At 38.1% G+C, this 17,509-nt stretch overlaps 2 protein-coding genes across 6 annotated transcripts in view; both read right to left on the reverse strand.

Moving 5' to 3' along the window:
* Positions 1-3,950, reverse strand: part of GRK7 (G protein-coupled receptor kinase 7) — a 45,453-nt gene extending 41,503 nt beyond the window's left edge. For all 4 annotated transcript variants that reach the window (XR_014026549.1, XM_081328640.1, XM_081328639.1 and 1 more), the window contains exons 1-2: positions 3,189-3,950; positions 2,213-2,650 (exon numbers count right to left, since the gene is read on the reverse strand). Coding sequence is in view for 3 of the 4 variants with exons in the window: in XM_081328640.1 (XP_081184766.1) it covers positions 2,213-2,650; positions 3,189-3,791 (1,041 nt within the window). In the remaining variant the exon portion in view is untranslated. The remainder of the gene's footprint in view (positions 1-2,212; positions 2,651-3,188) is intronic.
* Positions 3,951-12,178: 8,228 nt separating this feature from the next.
* RNF7 (ring finger protein 7) lies at positions 12,179-17,285 on the reverse strand. Of its 2 annotated transcripts, none has more exons than XM_081329915.1 (3): positions 17,067-17,285; positions 14,807-14,854; positions 12,179-13,206 (listed from the first exon to the last, which is right to left on the reverse strand). In XM_081329915.1, the coding sequence occupies exons 1-3, from the start codon at positions 17,235-17,237 to the stop codon at positions 13,150-13,152; spliced, it is 276 nt and encodes a 91-aa protein (XP_081186041.1). In that variant the 5' UTR covers positions 17,238-17,285; the 3' UTR covers positions 12,179-13,149. The 2 variants fall into 2 exon arrangements, with proteins under 2 accessions (XP_081186041.1, XP_081186040.1); XM_081329914.1 differs by having other exon boundaries at positions 12,194-13,206; positions 17,060-17,285.
* Between the last annotated feature and the right edge of the window lie 224 nt (positions 17,286-17,509).

The following is a 17,509-nucleotide window of genomic DNA, read 5'->3' on the forward strand; positions in this document are numbered from 1 at the left end:
GAGAAAAATCTATTTATGTGGTCACTAGGAACTGAAAATTACTTGCACATCATCAATCAATCAGACTAGCAGAATCCAGCTTAGTCTCTTTTGGGGAAAAAATATAGGAATATCCAATTTCTATTTTCTGAAAAAATGTTAAGGAGAAGAAAAAAAAACCCTAATAATGGAATAGAACATAAACTATGATTTTTTAAAAAGCAAGGTGGTAATTAGAGAAAAGCAAATGTGCTGTCAGATAACTATTTAAGAAAGTCTATTAATAACAATTTCTACAAAGCTATTCTCATTATCAGCCCTTTTTTTCCTTCCTGCTTTCTACCTTAGAATCTAGTCTTCCCCAGCCAAAACTCTAGCCTTTATCCATCTGTCATTATTAATAATTACAGTTATTACTAAAGAGGTTGGACAGGGTTAGGAAGAGCACAGTAAGGAACCTGAATCTCTGTGTGTGATTGTGCATTGAATGTTATATGACTGCACGGGAAAGGATTTGTATCAATATATTGCACTTTGATCAGAGAAATGGCATTGGGCCTAACTATTGAGAGATTGCCTGTGCCCTGTTGTGCTTGCCCATCCTATGTGTTCCAATAAGGTCAGAATACTTTGGGTCCCATCAATTAAGTAATATCTCCTACAGGGACCCAGGAAGCAGACCTTTTCTTTTGCTGCACCTGTCCTTTGGAAGAGTATCTTCTAGTGATCCTTATGGCTCCATCTTGGATGGGGTTACTAGAAGACTGTCAAAAGGAGGACATATCTTCCTTATTGTCCTTGTATACTCCATTCAGCAGGCATAACTTTAAAGCCACGTATTATCTGGTTTTTAAAGTATCTTGGGGGGAGTGAGGTGAACTGTTTTCAGCAGTCAAGAGATATTGTAAATTGTCTGCTTCTTCTTTTTTATCTTGTCTGTCAAGAGCCTGATTGATTCAGCCTGTCCCATTAGATCTGGAAGGGATGGTACATTATGGGTTCCGTCAGCCAGGAGGCTGCATTGGGTGGGTCCGAGGAGGTAGATTGTCTCTGCTATGGTGCTCTCTTTGTGGAACATTCTCCCCCTGCCCCCCATAACATTAACCTTGGTCCTTCCTTGCTATCATTTAGGAAGTCTCTCAAGAACTGCTTATGTCATCAGGCTTGAGGATCTTTGGAAAATGAAGAGATTTTTTAGAAGTCTACATTGTGACTGATAGTCTTACTATCTCCATGGGGTTTGTACTTTTTTTAAAAAAAAATATTCTTATTTTAATTTTTACTTTTTATCATTTTTTGATGTTTTTATCTATTTGTTGTTTCATTCAATTGTTGTACACCACCCAGAGTCACTTTATGCAAGATGCGTGGCCATATAAATGCAATAGATAAATACACAAGTAAACAAAGGATTTTTAAAATGATATAATCAAAAATAAAGTCTAATGTGAATAAAATAATCTTTAACTAAATCATTCTTCAAAATCTTTGCTACTGCATTAATGTCTAAGTCAATGCTATCTTCTGTGCATGAAAGAAAAGTCAAGTTTAATTTTCTAAAGCTTTTGAAAATAAAAAATCAGTAACTAAGAAGACAATTAATTTCTTATGTTATAAAGGATCTTCATGTTACCAAGTGTCCTATTCCTCATTAACCTCCTTGCTCCTACATTTCCTATATTTATATATTGTGCAAACCAATCTGTAGAAGGCCAAGCATGACCTGTCTTTCCCAATTTTAATAAAATGTTTTTTATTTTCTTACGCTGAAACAAACTTTAATATTCTTCTGTAATTCCTATTAATTGCAGTGGGCTTGTACAAGAGGTTTCTATAGATTATGTTTTATATTTGGATAATAAAGATAACATTTACATTAATATTTCATTTCCCAACAGTTCATTGCATAATGAATGGTTCATTGCATACTATACCTCTTTGTATATTTTCTCTATCAGCAATCAGAAGACATGTAATTGCTTGGAAGAAAATGTCAACTTTTGACAAGGTATAAATTTCTTTTAAGAAAGTATGGAACCTGAATTGCTAAACTATACAGTATAAATATTGAATTAAACAAAACTTCTTACCAATCTGTCACATAGAATAAAGTTAGCAAATAAGATTTAGTGAGGAACAAATCTGAAAGAATTAACACTTGGATCCAATGCTTAAAAAATAGAGAGAATTGGTCCACTGTATCTGCAACCCTGCACAGTAAATTCTCACTTACCTTGTGGGTGATTTTTTTGCCATCCTTGACTTCTACTGCCAAACCAAGATCAGACAATCGGCAATGGCCATTATCATCCAGGAGGACGTTTTCTGGCTTCATGTCCCTGTAGATAATTTTGATGGAGTGGAGGTGCAGTATCCCACAGATAATCTGAGCTGAGTAGAACATGACTCTGTCCTTTTCCAAGCCTCTTTCACCCACATTGTAAATGTGATATTTAAGGTCTCCACCATTCATGAGGCTCATGACGAGACATAAAGCGGTTTTACTTTGAAAAGCGTAGGCCAGCGTGACAATGAAACGACTATTGACTTTTTCAAGTATCTCCTTTTCAAGAAGAGCCATGCTTTCACCCTTTTTCTTCTTCAATCTTTTCTTGTCCAGCTTCTTACAGGCATACATCTTCCCGGTACATTTCACCTGGACAGCACAAACCTACAGCATGTTCCATGCAAAAGGAAAAAGTCCAAGTGAGCCATTTATACTGGGAAGCAGAGAGATGGCAATGACAATTTTGAAGTGCTTTAGTGCTAACTTGGAAATAAGGTCCCTTCTAGCCTTTCTCCCTACTTAAAGTGTAAGTAGTAACACTATATATGTTCAAAACTATTTAAAAGTAACACGTTATATTTTGCATTTTGTCTTGCCTATTACAAGTTGTCGTAACTGCTTAGATAAGCGGAAAGGTGAGGAATACATTTCATAAACAAATAATAGAATTATTGACTATCCCATGAAAAATAAAAAGATGATTTCATATAAACAACTCTGAGCCAATTAAAGGGAGAGCTACATATTGCTCCTGAATAGATATTACTGCAGGGAAAATAACCAGTGAAAAGCACTAAAACAGGGATATATGACAAGAAACGTTTGTGCAAGAACATAGCTAGTGACCTATGGTCTAATGAATTTATTAAATACCAAAGCTCATCTATATACACAGCATGTAGATTAAGTGACTGCTCCTTACCTCTCCAAAGCCTCCCTTGCCTAATACTCGGAACTCTTCAAAGAATTTATCATTTATAGATTGCTTCTCATAGCTTTTCCATTGCAAGAATTTCTCATAGAATTGACTGGTCTGGAAGCCTTCAAAGGGTTTTCCCTTAAGAAAGGTTTTTGTCTCTTCCCTGGCCAACTGCAGGATGTTCTCAAAATCATTTGTGGAGGCTGACTGGCACTTGTTGGATAGGTCTGTACTAAGATATTTCAAGTAAGTATTGCTAACATTCTTCAGATACATGTTGACCATGCCCTCTAGGAGACTATTCTTGATGCTTTCTTCTGCTAACTCCCAAACACCAATTTCATCCAAGAATTCTTGGGCCACCTGGTATTCAGGCAGAGTTGCCAGGTAGTCTTTGAAAAATCTCTTGCCAATGGGTTGTTGCTCACAAATGCTCTCATAGTCCATACAAATGGAACTCTTGATTTCAACACATTCCTCAACCTTAGGTAGGTTAATGCTCTTGCGCCGCTTTTGCATATCCTTGGTGTCCACATCTCCAGACTTCCTGGCCTGTAAGTATGCTGTGTTGGCAATCAGATTATCAAGTCCCCCCATATCACACATCTTAGCAATCAATTGGAGTAGCAAATCTTGCTGAGGTAAAAACACGGGAGACGCTTTTTTGTGCCACTGCCCGGTTACATGTATAAGCTTCAGAGAATAGGAGGGAGACTGCCGACTCCAGTATTAAATACCTCTGAAGGATTTTCACTAAGTACCTTTAAGGTGTATGTACCATTTGTGGAAAATGGCTAGTAAGAGGTTTCTCTGTAAGGAGCTTTAGGTTTGCTATCTATAGCTAAAGGGATACCATCCCAGGAAAAGCTCCTCACTACTTCCACCACTATCTAGTGTTCATTTCTCAGTTCTGAGTCTACAATTTATGTCTAAAAATGCTAGGTCACTCTATATACTCCCTTTCTTAAAAGCAGTTTTGATATCAGTATCTTCTTTAAACCAGCCAAAACACATGGCACCATAGCACACACTAAAAACAGCTATGCAAAGTAGGCCCACCATGACCGCAAAACTGTCTTTAAGCCAAATAGGATTTTCAGGAATTCACAAAAGTTTAACTAACTTCAGAGTTTTCAAACAGCAATTTTGGTAAGGAAAAATAATGGTTTTTAGTGATCACAATTCAGTTTAAAGTAGACCTATTTTATGAAGAATTTATCCAAATAAATGCTACTATTATAAGTTGCGTCTTTATAGTCTACTAAAGGCTTTCTCCTGTCATCTACAGTTCCTTTACAGGAATTCAAATAAGTTTTAAAAAAGTATATGTAAATAAATATTTATAAAAACTCTATAAATCATAGGTCCATATGGTTCAAACCAGACAATCTCAATTTCTCACAACCTGGCAGGGAAAGAAATATCTCACATTAGTTTAGAACAAATCTGGTAGCTGACATTAAAAACAATTCTTGGCAGCATTTTTTTTTAATTCAGCACTTGAACTAATGGGATTACAAACAGAGCTGGTAGCAATCTCTATATTTAGAAATGTCTCACACTTCATATAAGAAACTGTTTGATTTAATGGCTCTCATATTATTTTCCAATGGGCTCAGTGTACGTACATATTAACACCATACAAAGATAAATGTTCTTGTTCTTGTTCTCATTTGAACTTACCTGTTACTCTGATGTTATGCCAGTAAAAAAATTCCAGTAATTTCAGGCAAGTGTACATAAGAATACAAAATATTCACAACAGTTGCCAATGGATACACCACTCCTGGAATATAATATTAATTTGAACATAACAAATGCTAATTGCTGTTTAGAAATAACAATAATTAATTAAAAAATAATATCACTTCAAAGCTAGTTCAGTTCAGATACAATGCCAAGGCATGCTTTGTGCAGAGCACTATGTCAAATCGTTTAATCTTTTAGATATGTTAACAAATATTTTTAAATAGGCAGAGGGCAGAGTGTAACATGTATCATCTTTGAAAATATTATTTTTTTACAGTTAATATTTTTAAAATAGTTGTATAGATGTCATAAAACACGAGTAACTTGGTGCTTAAAGGATTTTTCTATACTTGTTAGTATTATGTTCTTTGTTAATTTCTCTGATTTTGCACACTTTTAAATATTACTGATTCAAAGAAAGAGTTATTTTAGCTTTCCAGTAAGGGACGCGGTGGCTCAGTGGGTTAGGACGCTGAGCTTGTCGATTGGAAGGTCGGCAGTTTGGCGGGTCGAATCCCGAGTGCCGCGTAGCAGAGTGAGCGCCTGTTACTCGTCCCAGCTTCTGCCAACCTAGCAGTTCGAAAGCACGTAAAAATGCAAGTAGAAAAATAGGGACCACTCCGGTGGGAAGGTAACAGCGTTCCGTGCGCCTTTGGCGTCTAGTCATGCCGGCCACATGACCACGGAGACGTCCTCGGACAAGCGCTGGCTCTTCGGCTTTGAAACGGAGATGAGCACCGGCCCCTAGAGTTGGAAACGACTAGCACCCATGTGCGGGGGAACCTTTACCTTTACCTTAGTACTTTGATATAATAAATCTGGCAGCTAATTGATTACTTATGAAACACATTTACAGTATAAGAGAAAAAAGGACAATAAAGCCACTCTAGAATTAATTACCCAATATTGTGTTATTTTCCCAACTTTTTCTAAAACATGTAGCCAAAAATAATTAAATGTACATTGGCCACAGACTTCACATCTATCAGGTTAAATTACAAATCCTCCTACAAAATGTAAAAACCCCACAATTAATATAATACAATTATAAAGACGTAGTTTGATCTAGAAATTGTTTAGTCCTAATGACTTGTCGAAGTTGATTAAAAGTTGCTTACATTATAAATTTAAGAACAAGCAGTGATTTACAAACCTCTTTTCAGTTTCTAATAAGACTGCTAATTAAAAATATGTTACTTTAATACCATTTTAGTTGTTTCCTTACTCAAAAATTAGAATCAAGCCTACATATTAAGACTGTAACAGTTGGGAAAAACTGGCACTTAAGCCAAAAAAAGGGACAAAAATCCATTTAACATTGTTTTCCGTATTAACTGCTAAACAATTTTAGATTGGTTCCATTCCTCCAAAGAAAGTAGCCAAAAGATTTAATTAAGAGATTAGCAAAAACAAATCTTATTTAATTCTGAAATATCAGAGTCCTGATTTCCTTATACCGTATTTACCCAAGAGAAATTTATCTTTCTCCCAATTATTTGTCAGCTGACGGGAGACACTTGTATTGTATCACTTAACAGTCAGGAGATTGTTGAAAACAAACAAGTAAGCAGGCGGCACAAGTAACAGCATTCTTTTCCCATCAAGCTACTTTCCCTTTCACTCCCTTCATTTCCATCCAGCTTTGCTCATTCTTTTCCTTCCCATTATCTCTTTTCTCATATCACCTCCATTCCATTTTTATTGTTCTTTTGGGTGGGTGGGGGAGGGAAGGGCAATAACAATAATATATGTGTGGTGTCCTTGGTGCTTTCTGAGCTTGAACGTTTTCTTGCAGATATTTCAAACTAGATTAACTAGATTAACACTAGACCAACAACCAAGAAGTAAACAATATCCCAATCAAGGAACAACTAGCTCCAAGCTCAGAAAGCACCAGGGACACCAGACATATATTATTAGCTCTCAGACAAATAAGCCAACAATAAACATGATCTCTGAAACCAATGAACCATATTTTTCAAAGCACCAGGGATTCTGGAGCACCAAGGATCCTGTAGTATCAGAAGACTGGGAAAGAGCTGATGTGGTTCCCATTTTCAAAAAAGGAAGAAAAAAAACTGATCCAAGACAGACCAATCAGTCTAACATCAATACCCGGGAAGATCCTGGAAAAGATAATCAAGCAACAGATCTAGAAGCAAGCAAAATTATAACCAGAAGCCAACACAGCGTTGTCAAAAACAGATTGTGCCAAACAAATTTTATAGCAGTGTTCCAATATTTAGGGGACTGTTATAAAGAAGAGAAGGCAAGACAAGAAACAACAGATGGAAACTAATCAAGGGGAGAAGCAACCTAGACATTTCTTAACAGTGAGAACAATTAACCAGGGAAAAGGCTTGCCTTCAGAAGTTGTGGGTGCTCCATTACTGGAGGTTTTTAAGAAGAGACTGGACAGCCACTTGACTGGAATGGTATAGTTATCCTGCTTGAGCAATGAGTTGGACTAGATAGAACAGTCCCCAACCTTTGTGGCTTAGCGGCCCGGCCTTGTGGTGGGGGGGGAGGGAACTGGGCCAGGTGAATGGCTGGTCAGTTTGCATGCATGGGTGCACATCCTCATTTGCGTAAGTGGTGGGCCAGTGTGCACATATACAGCTTAACTTGCGTGAGCAGTGGTCTGGCCACATATGTATGAATGCTTGCTGGCCTGCCATTCATGCAAATTGAGCTGTGCGCGCGAGTGCACTGGCCAGCCACTCATAAGGCCCAGTTCCTAATAGGCATGGCACAGTAGTGGACTGTGGCCCGAGGGTTGGGGACCCCAGAAGATCTCCAAGGTCCCTTCCAATTCTGTTATTCTGTAAAGGGAATCACCAAGACCACTCCCTTCAATAATGACAGGGCAAGCCACTAGTATATAAAGTGAGAGCAAACCACAGCCTCTTCTACTACAGAAGACCAGGAGTTCTAGTCTGACCTTAGGCATGAAACCAGCTGAGGGAACTTGGGCCAGTCACACACACCAGTCTCTCTCTCTCTGTGTGAGTGTGTGTGTGTGTATTTTAAGCAAGTCCTCTTTTTAACTATGTCAAACAACTATACAGGTACTTACAACCACAACTGAACCCAAAATTTCTGTTGCTAAGTGAAACATTTGTTAAGTGAATTTTGCCCCATTTTATGATCTTTTTTGCCACAATTGTTAAGTGAATCACTGCAGTTATTAAGCTAGTAAAACGGTTGTTAAGCAAATCTGACTTTCCCATTAACTTTGTTTGTAAGGTTGCAAAAGATGTCACATGATCCTGAGACACAGCAACTGTCATAAATATGAGTCCGTTGCCAACCATGCAAACTTTTAAGCACATGACCATGGGGATGCTGGAACGGTTGTAATGTGAAAAATGGTCATGTCACTTTTTTAGTGCTGTTGTAAATTTGAATGATCACTAAATGAACTACTGTAAGTCAAGGACTACCTCAAGATACAACCAGTTTCTTAGCAGCCATTTATTTATTTATTTATTTATTTTAATTCCACTTATATCCCGCCCTTGTCCGAAGACTCAGGGCAGCTTACAAGCTTAGCAGTAGTTATGGCATACTTAGGACCCAATTTTGAAGTTATGACTTCAACAGCGCTCCTGCAATCATTCATCTTTATGGACACAGGGACATTGCAGTGCCCCTCACTTCTCTCCCCATCCTGCCCAACTAGGCCCTGCAGGCCTCGAACCTAATCTCCACACATCTGTTACCCATAATACTTACCTTTTGAAGAGATCTGGACCTCATGTTGGGCAAGGAGGTCAGGCCATGAGTCCCTGGGGCATGAAGCTGCCTCCTGAACACAGCCACCATTTTGGCCTTCCGGTATGCACATATCAAAATGATCACCACTTCTGTGAAGCTGCCACATGGCCCAGGAACAGTGTGTTGTCTTAATGTGGTCTGCATAGTGCTGCAGCTTTCTTAATACAACAAAACACAATTTTCCTCTCCCATGCACCTATGACTTAAAAGTGGCCCCCATTTTAGCTCACCTACACAGGGGAAAACCAAAATGGCTTCTGGTCATGGTAGATTGCTGCACGGCCCAGGGACAAACCATTCCATTTTGCTCCCTTAAGAATTGTGAGCTGCTGAAAATGATGGCTGCTTCCAGGAGGCAACAACATGATCCAGATACATGTGGCTTGCCCTTATTTTCCAAAATGAGCACTGGAGATCTTCAAAAGGTGAGGAGGAAGGTGTGGAGCCTTGGTGTGGTGGGAGTAAGGTCTAAGGTACATGAAGACCTGGTGGAAGGTGAAAAAGTCTGTGGGGACTGTTGGGGGAGGGAAAGGCTTGCAAAGACCCAAGGAATGGGAAGTGCAGCACAAGGCGTCTTGGGGGCTGAAGGTCTTGGAAGGTGCAGGACAGGCTGTCCTGGTCCTGCGCTAGGCCTCCAGGGGCTTCTACCACTCAAGACACCCCATGCACTGCTTAACAAACTGCATGTTTAACGGCCACATCAGGAAGAGCAAGGATGGGGGTTGTTATGCCAGGCTCTCACTTAACAGCTGTCACCATTTTCAACCATAATGTGCACGTTCCATTACTCAAAGACTACCTGAACATACATATGTCAAAGGTTCTCACACATTTTATTGGGTAATGGTAAATTTCTAAGAGTAGTTTCAGCTACAGCTAGCATCCCTAGATTGACAAAAATCTGTTTTTCCCCCCTGTATTTCCTTTTGCAGGCATGTTAAATTTAGGGCTATCTTACTTTAGGAAACATATATGGCTCCTATTTTCAAAGAGGGAAAAGCAAACTATGCAATTGTCAACCTGACATTGATACCTGGGAAGATTCCAGAGTGGCTAAAGAGATTCCTCAATAGGCTCTTTTAAAACAATGCAACAATTACCAGAAGTCAATGTGGATTTCTCAAGATCAAATCTTGCCAGCATAATCTAAATTCATTTTTTGATTGGGTAGATTCCTTATTAGGTTACAAGAATCTTAAAGATGTAATATACCTTGCCTGAAACAAAATGTTTAATAAAGTACTCCATGTCACATTAATTAGCAGACTAATTAAGTATGGGCTGGATGGCATAACAATTAGATTCATGGCTGGCCCCAAAATTAAATTCAGTACTTATCAGTGGCTCCCATTTTACAGAGGTGTACGGCTAGTCCTTGACTTTCAATCACAGTTGAGTTCAAAATTTCCATTGCTAAGATAAACTTTGCTCCATTTTATGACATTTCTTGCCACAGTTGTTAAATGAGCCACTGCAATTATGTTAGAAAACAGTTAAGTGAATCTGGCTTCCCCATTGGCTTTGCTTATCAGAAGCTTAATTTAGCCTTAAAAAGTGTCTATTTTTTCAGGCACTTTAGAATAATAAAGACTTGTCATTTCCCTTTTGCTGCAAGATTAAATTGATAGAGGAATCATTGACAAATATTCCATAGGTTTGTCTTACTGAAATTACATTTTAACTTAATATTCATGGTTGGTAATGTTTCTGGAAAAGTGATAATTTTAAAAGATATTTAACTATATGCTAAAAAATTACAAACTATCAATACAAATTATGAAAAATTATGGTTTTGTTGATAATGGATTATGGCAAAAAATATTATTTTGTTATAATGGAAAGATTGTGCCACCCTGGACCTACAATATTTTTTTTCTCTTTGTTGATTTGGCCTATCAGCCAAATAGAATGATTATCATTCTGTTTAGCCAGGGTCTTAACAATAAAGCATTCCTGAAACCTGTGCTTTTCCTGACCTTGCATGCCTCAAAATGACATTGCTGTTTCATTCCGAAGGGCCAGGCATGAAGTAATGGATTTAAGTTACTAGATTTCAAGAGAATTTTAGAAAAATCTAACAGTAAGAGCAACTCCTCAGAAATGATAAGCTCCCCTTGAAGCCACGTAGGATGCTTTAATTTGGATTCCTGCACTGAGCGGAGAACTGAACTTGATGGCTTAAATGGCTCCTTCCAAATACTAAAAATAGTTTTGTGTAAGTTTTATTTTTAGCTATTAAATTACAGTTTGGAGTAACCAATCTGAAGCAATAGAAAGGCAGTAAGAATTCTACCCAAAGGTTTTCGACTCTGGCAGTTAACATCCTTTAATGTTCATAGCTCTGACACAGCACTTTCAGGATCCATTCAATTTGCCCATAATTTACAATTCCCTGTTAAAATGTGTTCAAGATTGACTACCATTTTGAAAATATGATTCTACAATTAAAAAAACCTTTATTCTTTCAAATGGGCATTTTTTAACACAGGAGTAAACGCAGACTAGGGACACGGTGGCTTAGTGGGTTAGGATGCTGAGCTTGTTGATCAGAAGGTCGGCAGTTTGGCGGGTCAAATCCCGAGTGCCGCGTAACAGAGTGAGCGCCTGTTACTTGTCCCAGCTTCTGCCAACCTAGCAGTTCGAAAGCACGTAAAAATGCAAGTAGAAAAATAGGGACCACTACGGTGGGAAGGTAACAGCGTTCCGTGCGCCTTTGGCGTCTAGTCATGCCGGCCACATGACTACGGAGACGTCCTCGGACAAGCGCTGGCTCTTCGGCTTTGAAACGGAGATGAGCACCGGCCCCTAGAGTCGGAAACTACTAGCACACATGTGCGGGGGAACCTTTACCTTTACCTTTTTAAAGGCAGACTGGGTGTATGTTTTTACAAGCAAAAATTTGTTTCTAGCCTGGTTAATTTGCATCAGCCCCAAATTACAATATGTTCAAATTTCAATCATCAAACTGTTTTTGCATGGGAAGTATGTTCTGTGGTACAGTTTAATCCAGGGGTAGGCAACCTTGGCTCTTTTATGACTGGCTCAGGAATTCTGGGAGTTGAAGTCCACGAGTCATAAAAGAGCCAAGGTTGCCTACCCCTGGTTTAATCTAATAAGCATGCAGCAGTAGGAAGCATTTATTCCTCAATATGTTCAGAAAACAGTAGCAGCTTTTATGAAGGCCTGTTAAAAAAAAGGAGCAAAATATTGGGAGTTATAAGTGGTCAAATATGAGCATTTCCTCAGATGCAAGAGGACTGGATCTGACATCTTATTTTAAGACACAAAGTAAATTATATTTTAATGTAACCTTATCTTTAATTTTAGATTAATCACATTTGATGATTAATGATGAAAGCAATTCCACATCACGCCTACTTTCCAAAAAAGGATTAAAATAAGTATAAAATGTCTGAAGCATTTCAATTAATCATAAAACCCAAATATTAAGAACTTCTATTAAGAATTTATGTGAGTTATCTTGTTTTCCTTTCCCTTCTGTTATTTGGAGATGAGATTTGTCTGAAATCAATAATTATATTTTTTATTGATCTCACAGGTGCTCTGAAAGCATTTTAGCTGAAGATATAGATATGTTAAGTACATAAACCCCAACTATTTCAGAACTATTATTTTCAAATGTATAGCCTAGATGTCATCTGCCCATTGCTTCAATTCAAAAATGTTGTCTTTTAGCAAATTCTGCCTACCTCTACCAGAGAAAAACCCCCAATATTAAATGAAACAGATAAATATATAATTTCCTATTTATTGTACTTTCTAGTTTGTTTCCAAGTTTAAATTTTTTAATATGAACTATTAATACTTTAAATATATTACCTTATATGGACAAATAACTTACACATTTCACAAGGATAAAACATTTAATTGCGTGTGAAGAAAGTACATACTTTGAAAAGGCAGTCAATTCAATTTCAGCTTAAAGCACTATAACAAGCGTTTATCAATACCTAAAGAAATAAAACCAAAATAAAAACGCACCTCAATTATTAACTAACTTCACATTGAGAAAAATAGCAGTATTTCAAGATGAAATTGCTCATATTAATAATTATAGATCTATGTCCTAAATAATTCCCAAACAATGAAGTGTTCATATTAAATATTTACATATATTCTTAAATACTGCAGCTAAGTTCCTGATGGAAGATTTTTAGACAAAAAACAAAAAAACAAACAAAACAAAACAAAACAAAAAACCAGTAAACTTATAGAAAAATTTCAAATCCAAATCCCTATGCAGACATAAATAAATACGATGAGATTTCGCCATACTGTGACTTCCTTCATAGAGAAAGTATACCGTTTGTTGTATATCATTTCAAACAATTTTGGTGCAATAGCTGAAAACAGTGTTATTTGCCTATTCTTTGGACTACCCAGTCCTGCTGGCAGAGGGGGCAACGGTTGTTCTGTTTCACCCATAGTGACATGCAGCAATTGTGGAAGGAATGATTACACTCTCCCCAGACCACTAAAAGAAAAAGAAAAGCAACTTGAGACAATATGTTATTCAAAGTGTAAACCCTGCTCTTAACATTATACATTCCTAAATTTAAAAAAATTACTGAGTAGAGATGTCAAGCAGAAGGTTTCATATTCCTACATAGCGTCCTCCCACACTGTATTGTGGTTTGGTATGCTGGCCTGACAGTCGCGGATAGGAAGATACTACAGAGGGTGGTGAGCACAGCACAAAACATCGTGGGCTGTCCCCTGACACCACTGGATGACATTGTCAGGGTTCGCTGCCTTGGAAGAGTGAGGAAAATTCTCAGGGACAACTCACACCCTGGTCAGTACCTCTTTACTCTCCTACCATCGGGTAGGACATACAGGAGTATAACCAGCTGTATCAACAGGCTGAAAAACAGCTTCTATCCTTGGGCTGTCAGGCTCTTGAACGGGAAATAACTTTATGTATGACTGACTTGCGAGGCCGTTGTGTTGTGTGCAATTAGCTCACATGGTGTAATAAGATGGTGGATCTGTTGCCACTGTGAGTTGCGGTGGGGGGGCACGAAGGGAGGCTCAGCCAATCTCAATGTATACATGGATGTACTTTGACAATAAAGGTTCATTCATTCATATCCTACAGTATTGTACAATTAATATATTTCAGCAGTTAATTTGTATGAACTGCATACATAGTGCCCTTAAGTCTTCATGGACTTTAGCAGTCACCTTTTCTGCTCCTTTCTCTATGACTAGAACAAAGAACAAACCATGATTCCATTCATTATTCAGATTCTTGGCTTCTTATAAAGCATCAATGGTTTGTTTAAAGAGAGTTCTAACTAGTTAAATAAGTCATTCACGTTAGTGCCGATGCTTTGTTTCCTAATAAAATATTCTTTAAGGAAGAATTCTTGCTTTGAAATTCTTTTACTGGTTTCATCTATCGGAACCATGACACATGTCTTATTTAATAATATATATATATTTTAGATCATGCTTTTTTAAAAATTGCCAAGGTGTAAGGCATCAAAATGTGAGCATCAAAACCCAATGCTTCAGTCATTAGAAAAATATGTATGTACAGCAGTTACTATCATAAATTAAGCATTGACAAGGAATCAATTTCAGTGGGAAAACTTTAAGTGTATAACAACCTAACAATTATTTTAATTTAAATTTGGCAGTTCCATATTTTAAATGTTCCACCTGATTCATATAAATGATTCTGAATAAACATGCTTTCCAAATCCTGGAACTTTCTTCAGACATAGAAAATAAGTTATGAAATCAAATTATTCTCTTTAGTTTAAAATGATGCTTAACTGTTTCAACAAAACTTTTTAAAAACAAAAAACAGATACAGGAAAGAAGTAGCAACTGTTATTTTTCTAATTATATACTAATGAGTCCTTCGGGAAAGGGCGGTATATAAATCTAAATAAATAATGCAACTAGCTTTGTATCGATATAGATTAACCTAATATTTCTAAGTATTTTATACAATATATTCAAGAGACACTTTACTAAATAAAATATGTTTGCTTGAAGTTTTAAAAAGGCCCCCACTAAGATGAAGCCTTTTAGTGAATAACAGCAGAAAGCACCTAAAAACATACCAACACAATCTTCTTGTTTGTTTTCAGCTTGACATCTAAGACAGGCATCTAGATGTAAACAAGAACAAGACTGTTATATTTTAGATGCAACATTAGTAAGCAGCTTTCTAAATAATCTACAATTCACTAAAAACATTTACAAAGTATGGAGACTATATTATGAACTAATTTATAACCTAATTCACCCTAAATCATGCCCTTCTATTCATCTAACTTCATCTATGTTATGAATCTTACTGCTTTCAATTAAATTGCAGATAGCTTTTAAAGACTAGCATAATTATATATAAACTAGTATATGTTATTGTTAGCTGCGAAGTTGTGTCCGACCCATCATGACCCCATGGACAACGTTCCTCCAGGCCTTCCTGTCCTCTACCATCTTCTGCAGTCCGTTTAAGCTCATGCCTACTGCTTCAGTGACTCCATCCAGCCATCTCATATTATAATTTAGTATATTAAAAATTAATATAATTATATATTTGATAAGCTGCATGTCCCTTATGCCTCAAAAATGACATAGCATAATTCTCTTTTTAATAGGATGTGGTGTGTTACTAAAGATTTATGAACGATCAAGTTAGGGCAGTTACAAGATAATCTAAAAGTATGTGGCTTTCCTTTCTTTATTTTTACCGACAGGTTTATAAAAAGAAATATAATATGTGCCTAATAATACTTCATTTTATGCCAATTCTTGGTATATACGAAGTGATACTTGATATCACTTGCCAAAGTGCCATTCATTAAATATATTGGAGCAATATATACACCTGTGGTGCACACAAATATATAACAAGATTAATTATGCAGGAAACCATACATTTCGGATTACCTAAATTCATCCTAAAGACACAAAATGTGACTTTTGACACTGGAGTATTGATTTGTATGATCCAAGCAACCTGATAAGCCTTTTCTAAATTTCATTAAAAGGCATATATTTGTGAGTTGCAGTCACTTCCAGTGTATAAAATAGTATGGTTTTTAATAACCATAGTAAGACTTGGAGAAGACTTACTATAGATTAACACAGCTTTTCTCCTACAATGAAACTGACAGTATCAACCAGCTATATAATTTGAATATTTTTTGACATTCCCGAAAGATCAGCATATGCTAGTGAAAAGAAATAACTAAGGTACCTATCACCTTGTACCTCAACCAAAGACCTAGCTGTCTGAATTACTGAGTACACATAAATTCACACAATCAATATTTAATTGATTAGCAATTTTTTATATAATATGAAAGACTGAGCCATAAACTAATCATACAAATTGGATCCCCAAAGCATAGTTTGAGGTGTGGTGCAAACATAGCTAATATGCTCAAACCATGTTACTACCATTTTCTTATACTTTTATGGGGACAGAAAATGTTTACACATCCACATGAGGAATACTGTACATGAAAATACATGCAGCAAGCAGATCCAGTTTGGTTTACATGAATTGAGCACTGCAGCTGTGAATTCTATAATTTCAGCTGCTGCATGTTAAAAAATATATTCGAAGCCTATCCTCATTATTTTTATATGTTCATTTCATATGCAGATTTACTGCGAATCATAGGCTATAGAGCACCTCTTAAAGCGTTTTTGTTACATGAATAAATTATATGAACTGGGGGCTTCCTAAAAATGCCTCTATTAGGGGCTTACTAAAGATCCAGCTAAATCCAGTACCTAAGGATACCTCAATACTTAAATGTTTTTTTTAAAAAAAGAGGTGGGGATCGGCACCATTGGTTTACAATGTTTCTCAGTTACCTCTTGAACGCAGGAACCTTGTGCTATGTTGGATAGGAAATAGATTTTCCGAAATATCTAATTTTATACATCCCACGAAATGAATATCAGAAGGCATAACGATGGCCCAAACGTAGCCTGGCTTTTCTGCCAGTTACACTAAACTGAGGAGAAAGGGGAAACGACGAAAGAGTACGGCAAAAAGAAGAGACAATCCGGGAAGGCAAGCAGCCTGAAAAGGAGATGCCCACCGACCCCTTTGAACTAAGACTGCGTGTCGACAGCGCCTGCCGGCGCCCGAAGGCCTCCTTCATTAATGCCGCTAGCATCAGGGAAGGGCCGCTCAATCGTCGACTCCAAACCACGGAAGACTAGCGGGGAAGGTGGAGGAGAATGCGGCGACGTGGTCTTGGCCCCGGCGCGGCTCATTCCCGTTCCAGGAGAGCATAGTGGAGATGCGGCCTTCCTGTCCGACCGAGCCTGCCTGCCGCCACTCCGCTTACCCATGACCTGCACCCGGCAGATGGCGCAGGTGTCGCACTCGACGTCCCAGCTCCACATGGCCACGGCGTTCCACTTCTTCAGCGAGAACATTTTGTCGGCGCCGCCAGCTTTGGCGCCGGAAGAACCCGAGTGAGAAGTAGAAATGCCGGGCTCGTCTCCGTCCTCCGCGTCGGCCATGGCTGGGGGCGGGAGGAGGCGGTGGCGAAGGCGGCTTGGCTGCCCCGCCCGGCTCCTCCGGCGCAGGTCCGCCTCCCCCGCCGCCCCGCGGCAGCCCGCGGAGTCCCAGACCACCAAGCGGGCAACGTTGAGCCCGGCGACGGTAGAGTCTGCCAGGCCTGATTTGCTTTAGAAAAACAAGGGTTTAAATGGGACTTTAAGGTGGCGGCGTGGGGTCTGGATGAGATTAGGTTAGCATTCCTAAAGTAGGGTGATACCGATGTGGATTTGCA

This window comes from Vipera berus, assembly GCF_964194415.1.
Source record: "Vipera berus genome assembly, chromosome: 5".
In the NCBI taxonomy this organism is placed as follows: domain Eukaryota; kingdom Metazoa; phylum Chordata; class Lepidosauria; order Squamata; family Viperidae; genus Vipera; species Vipera berus.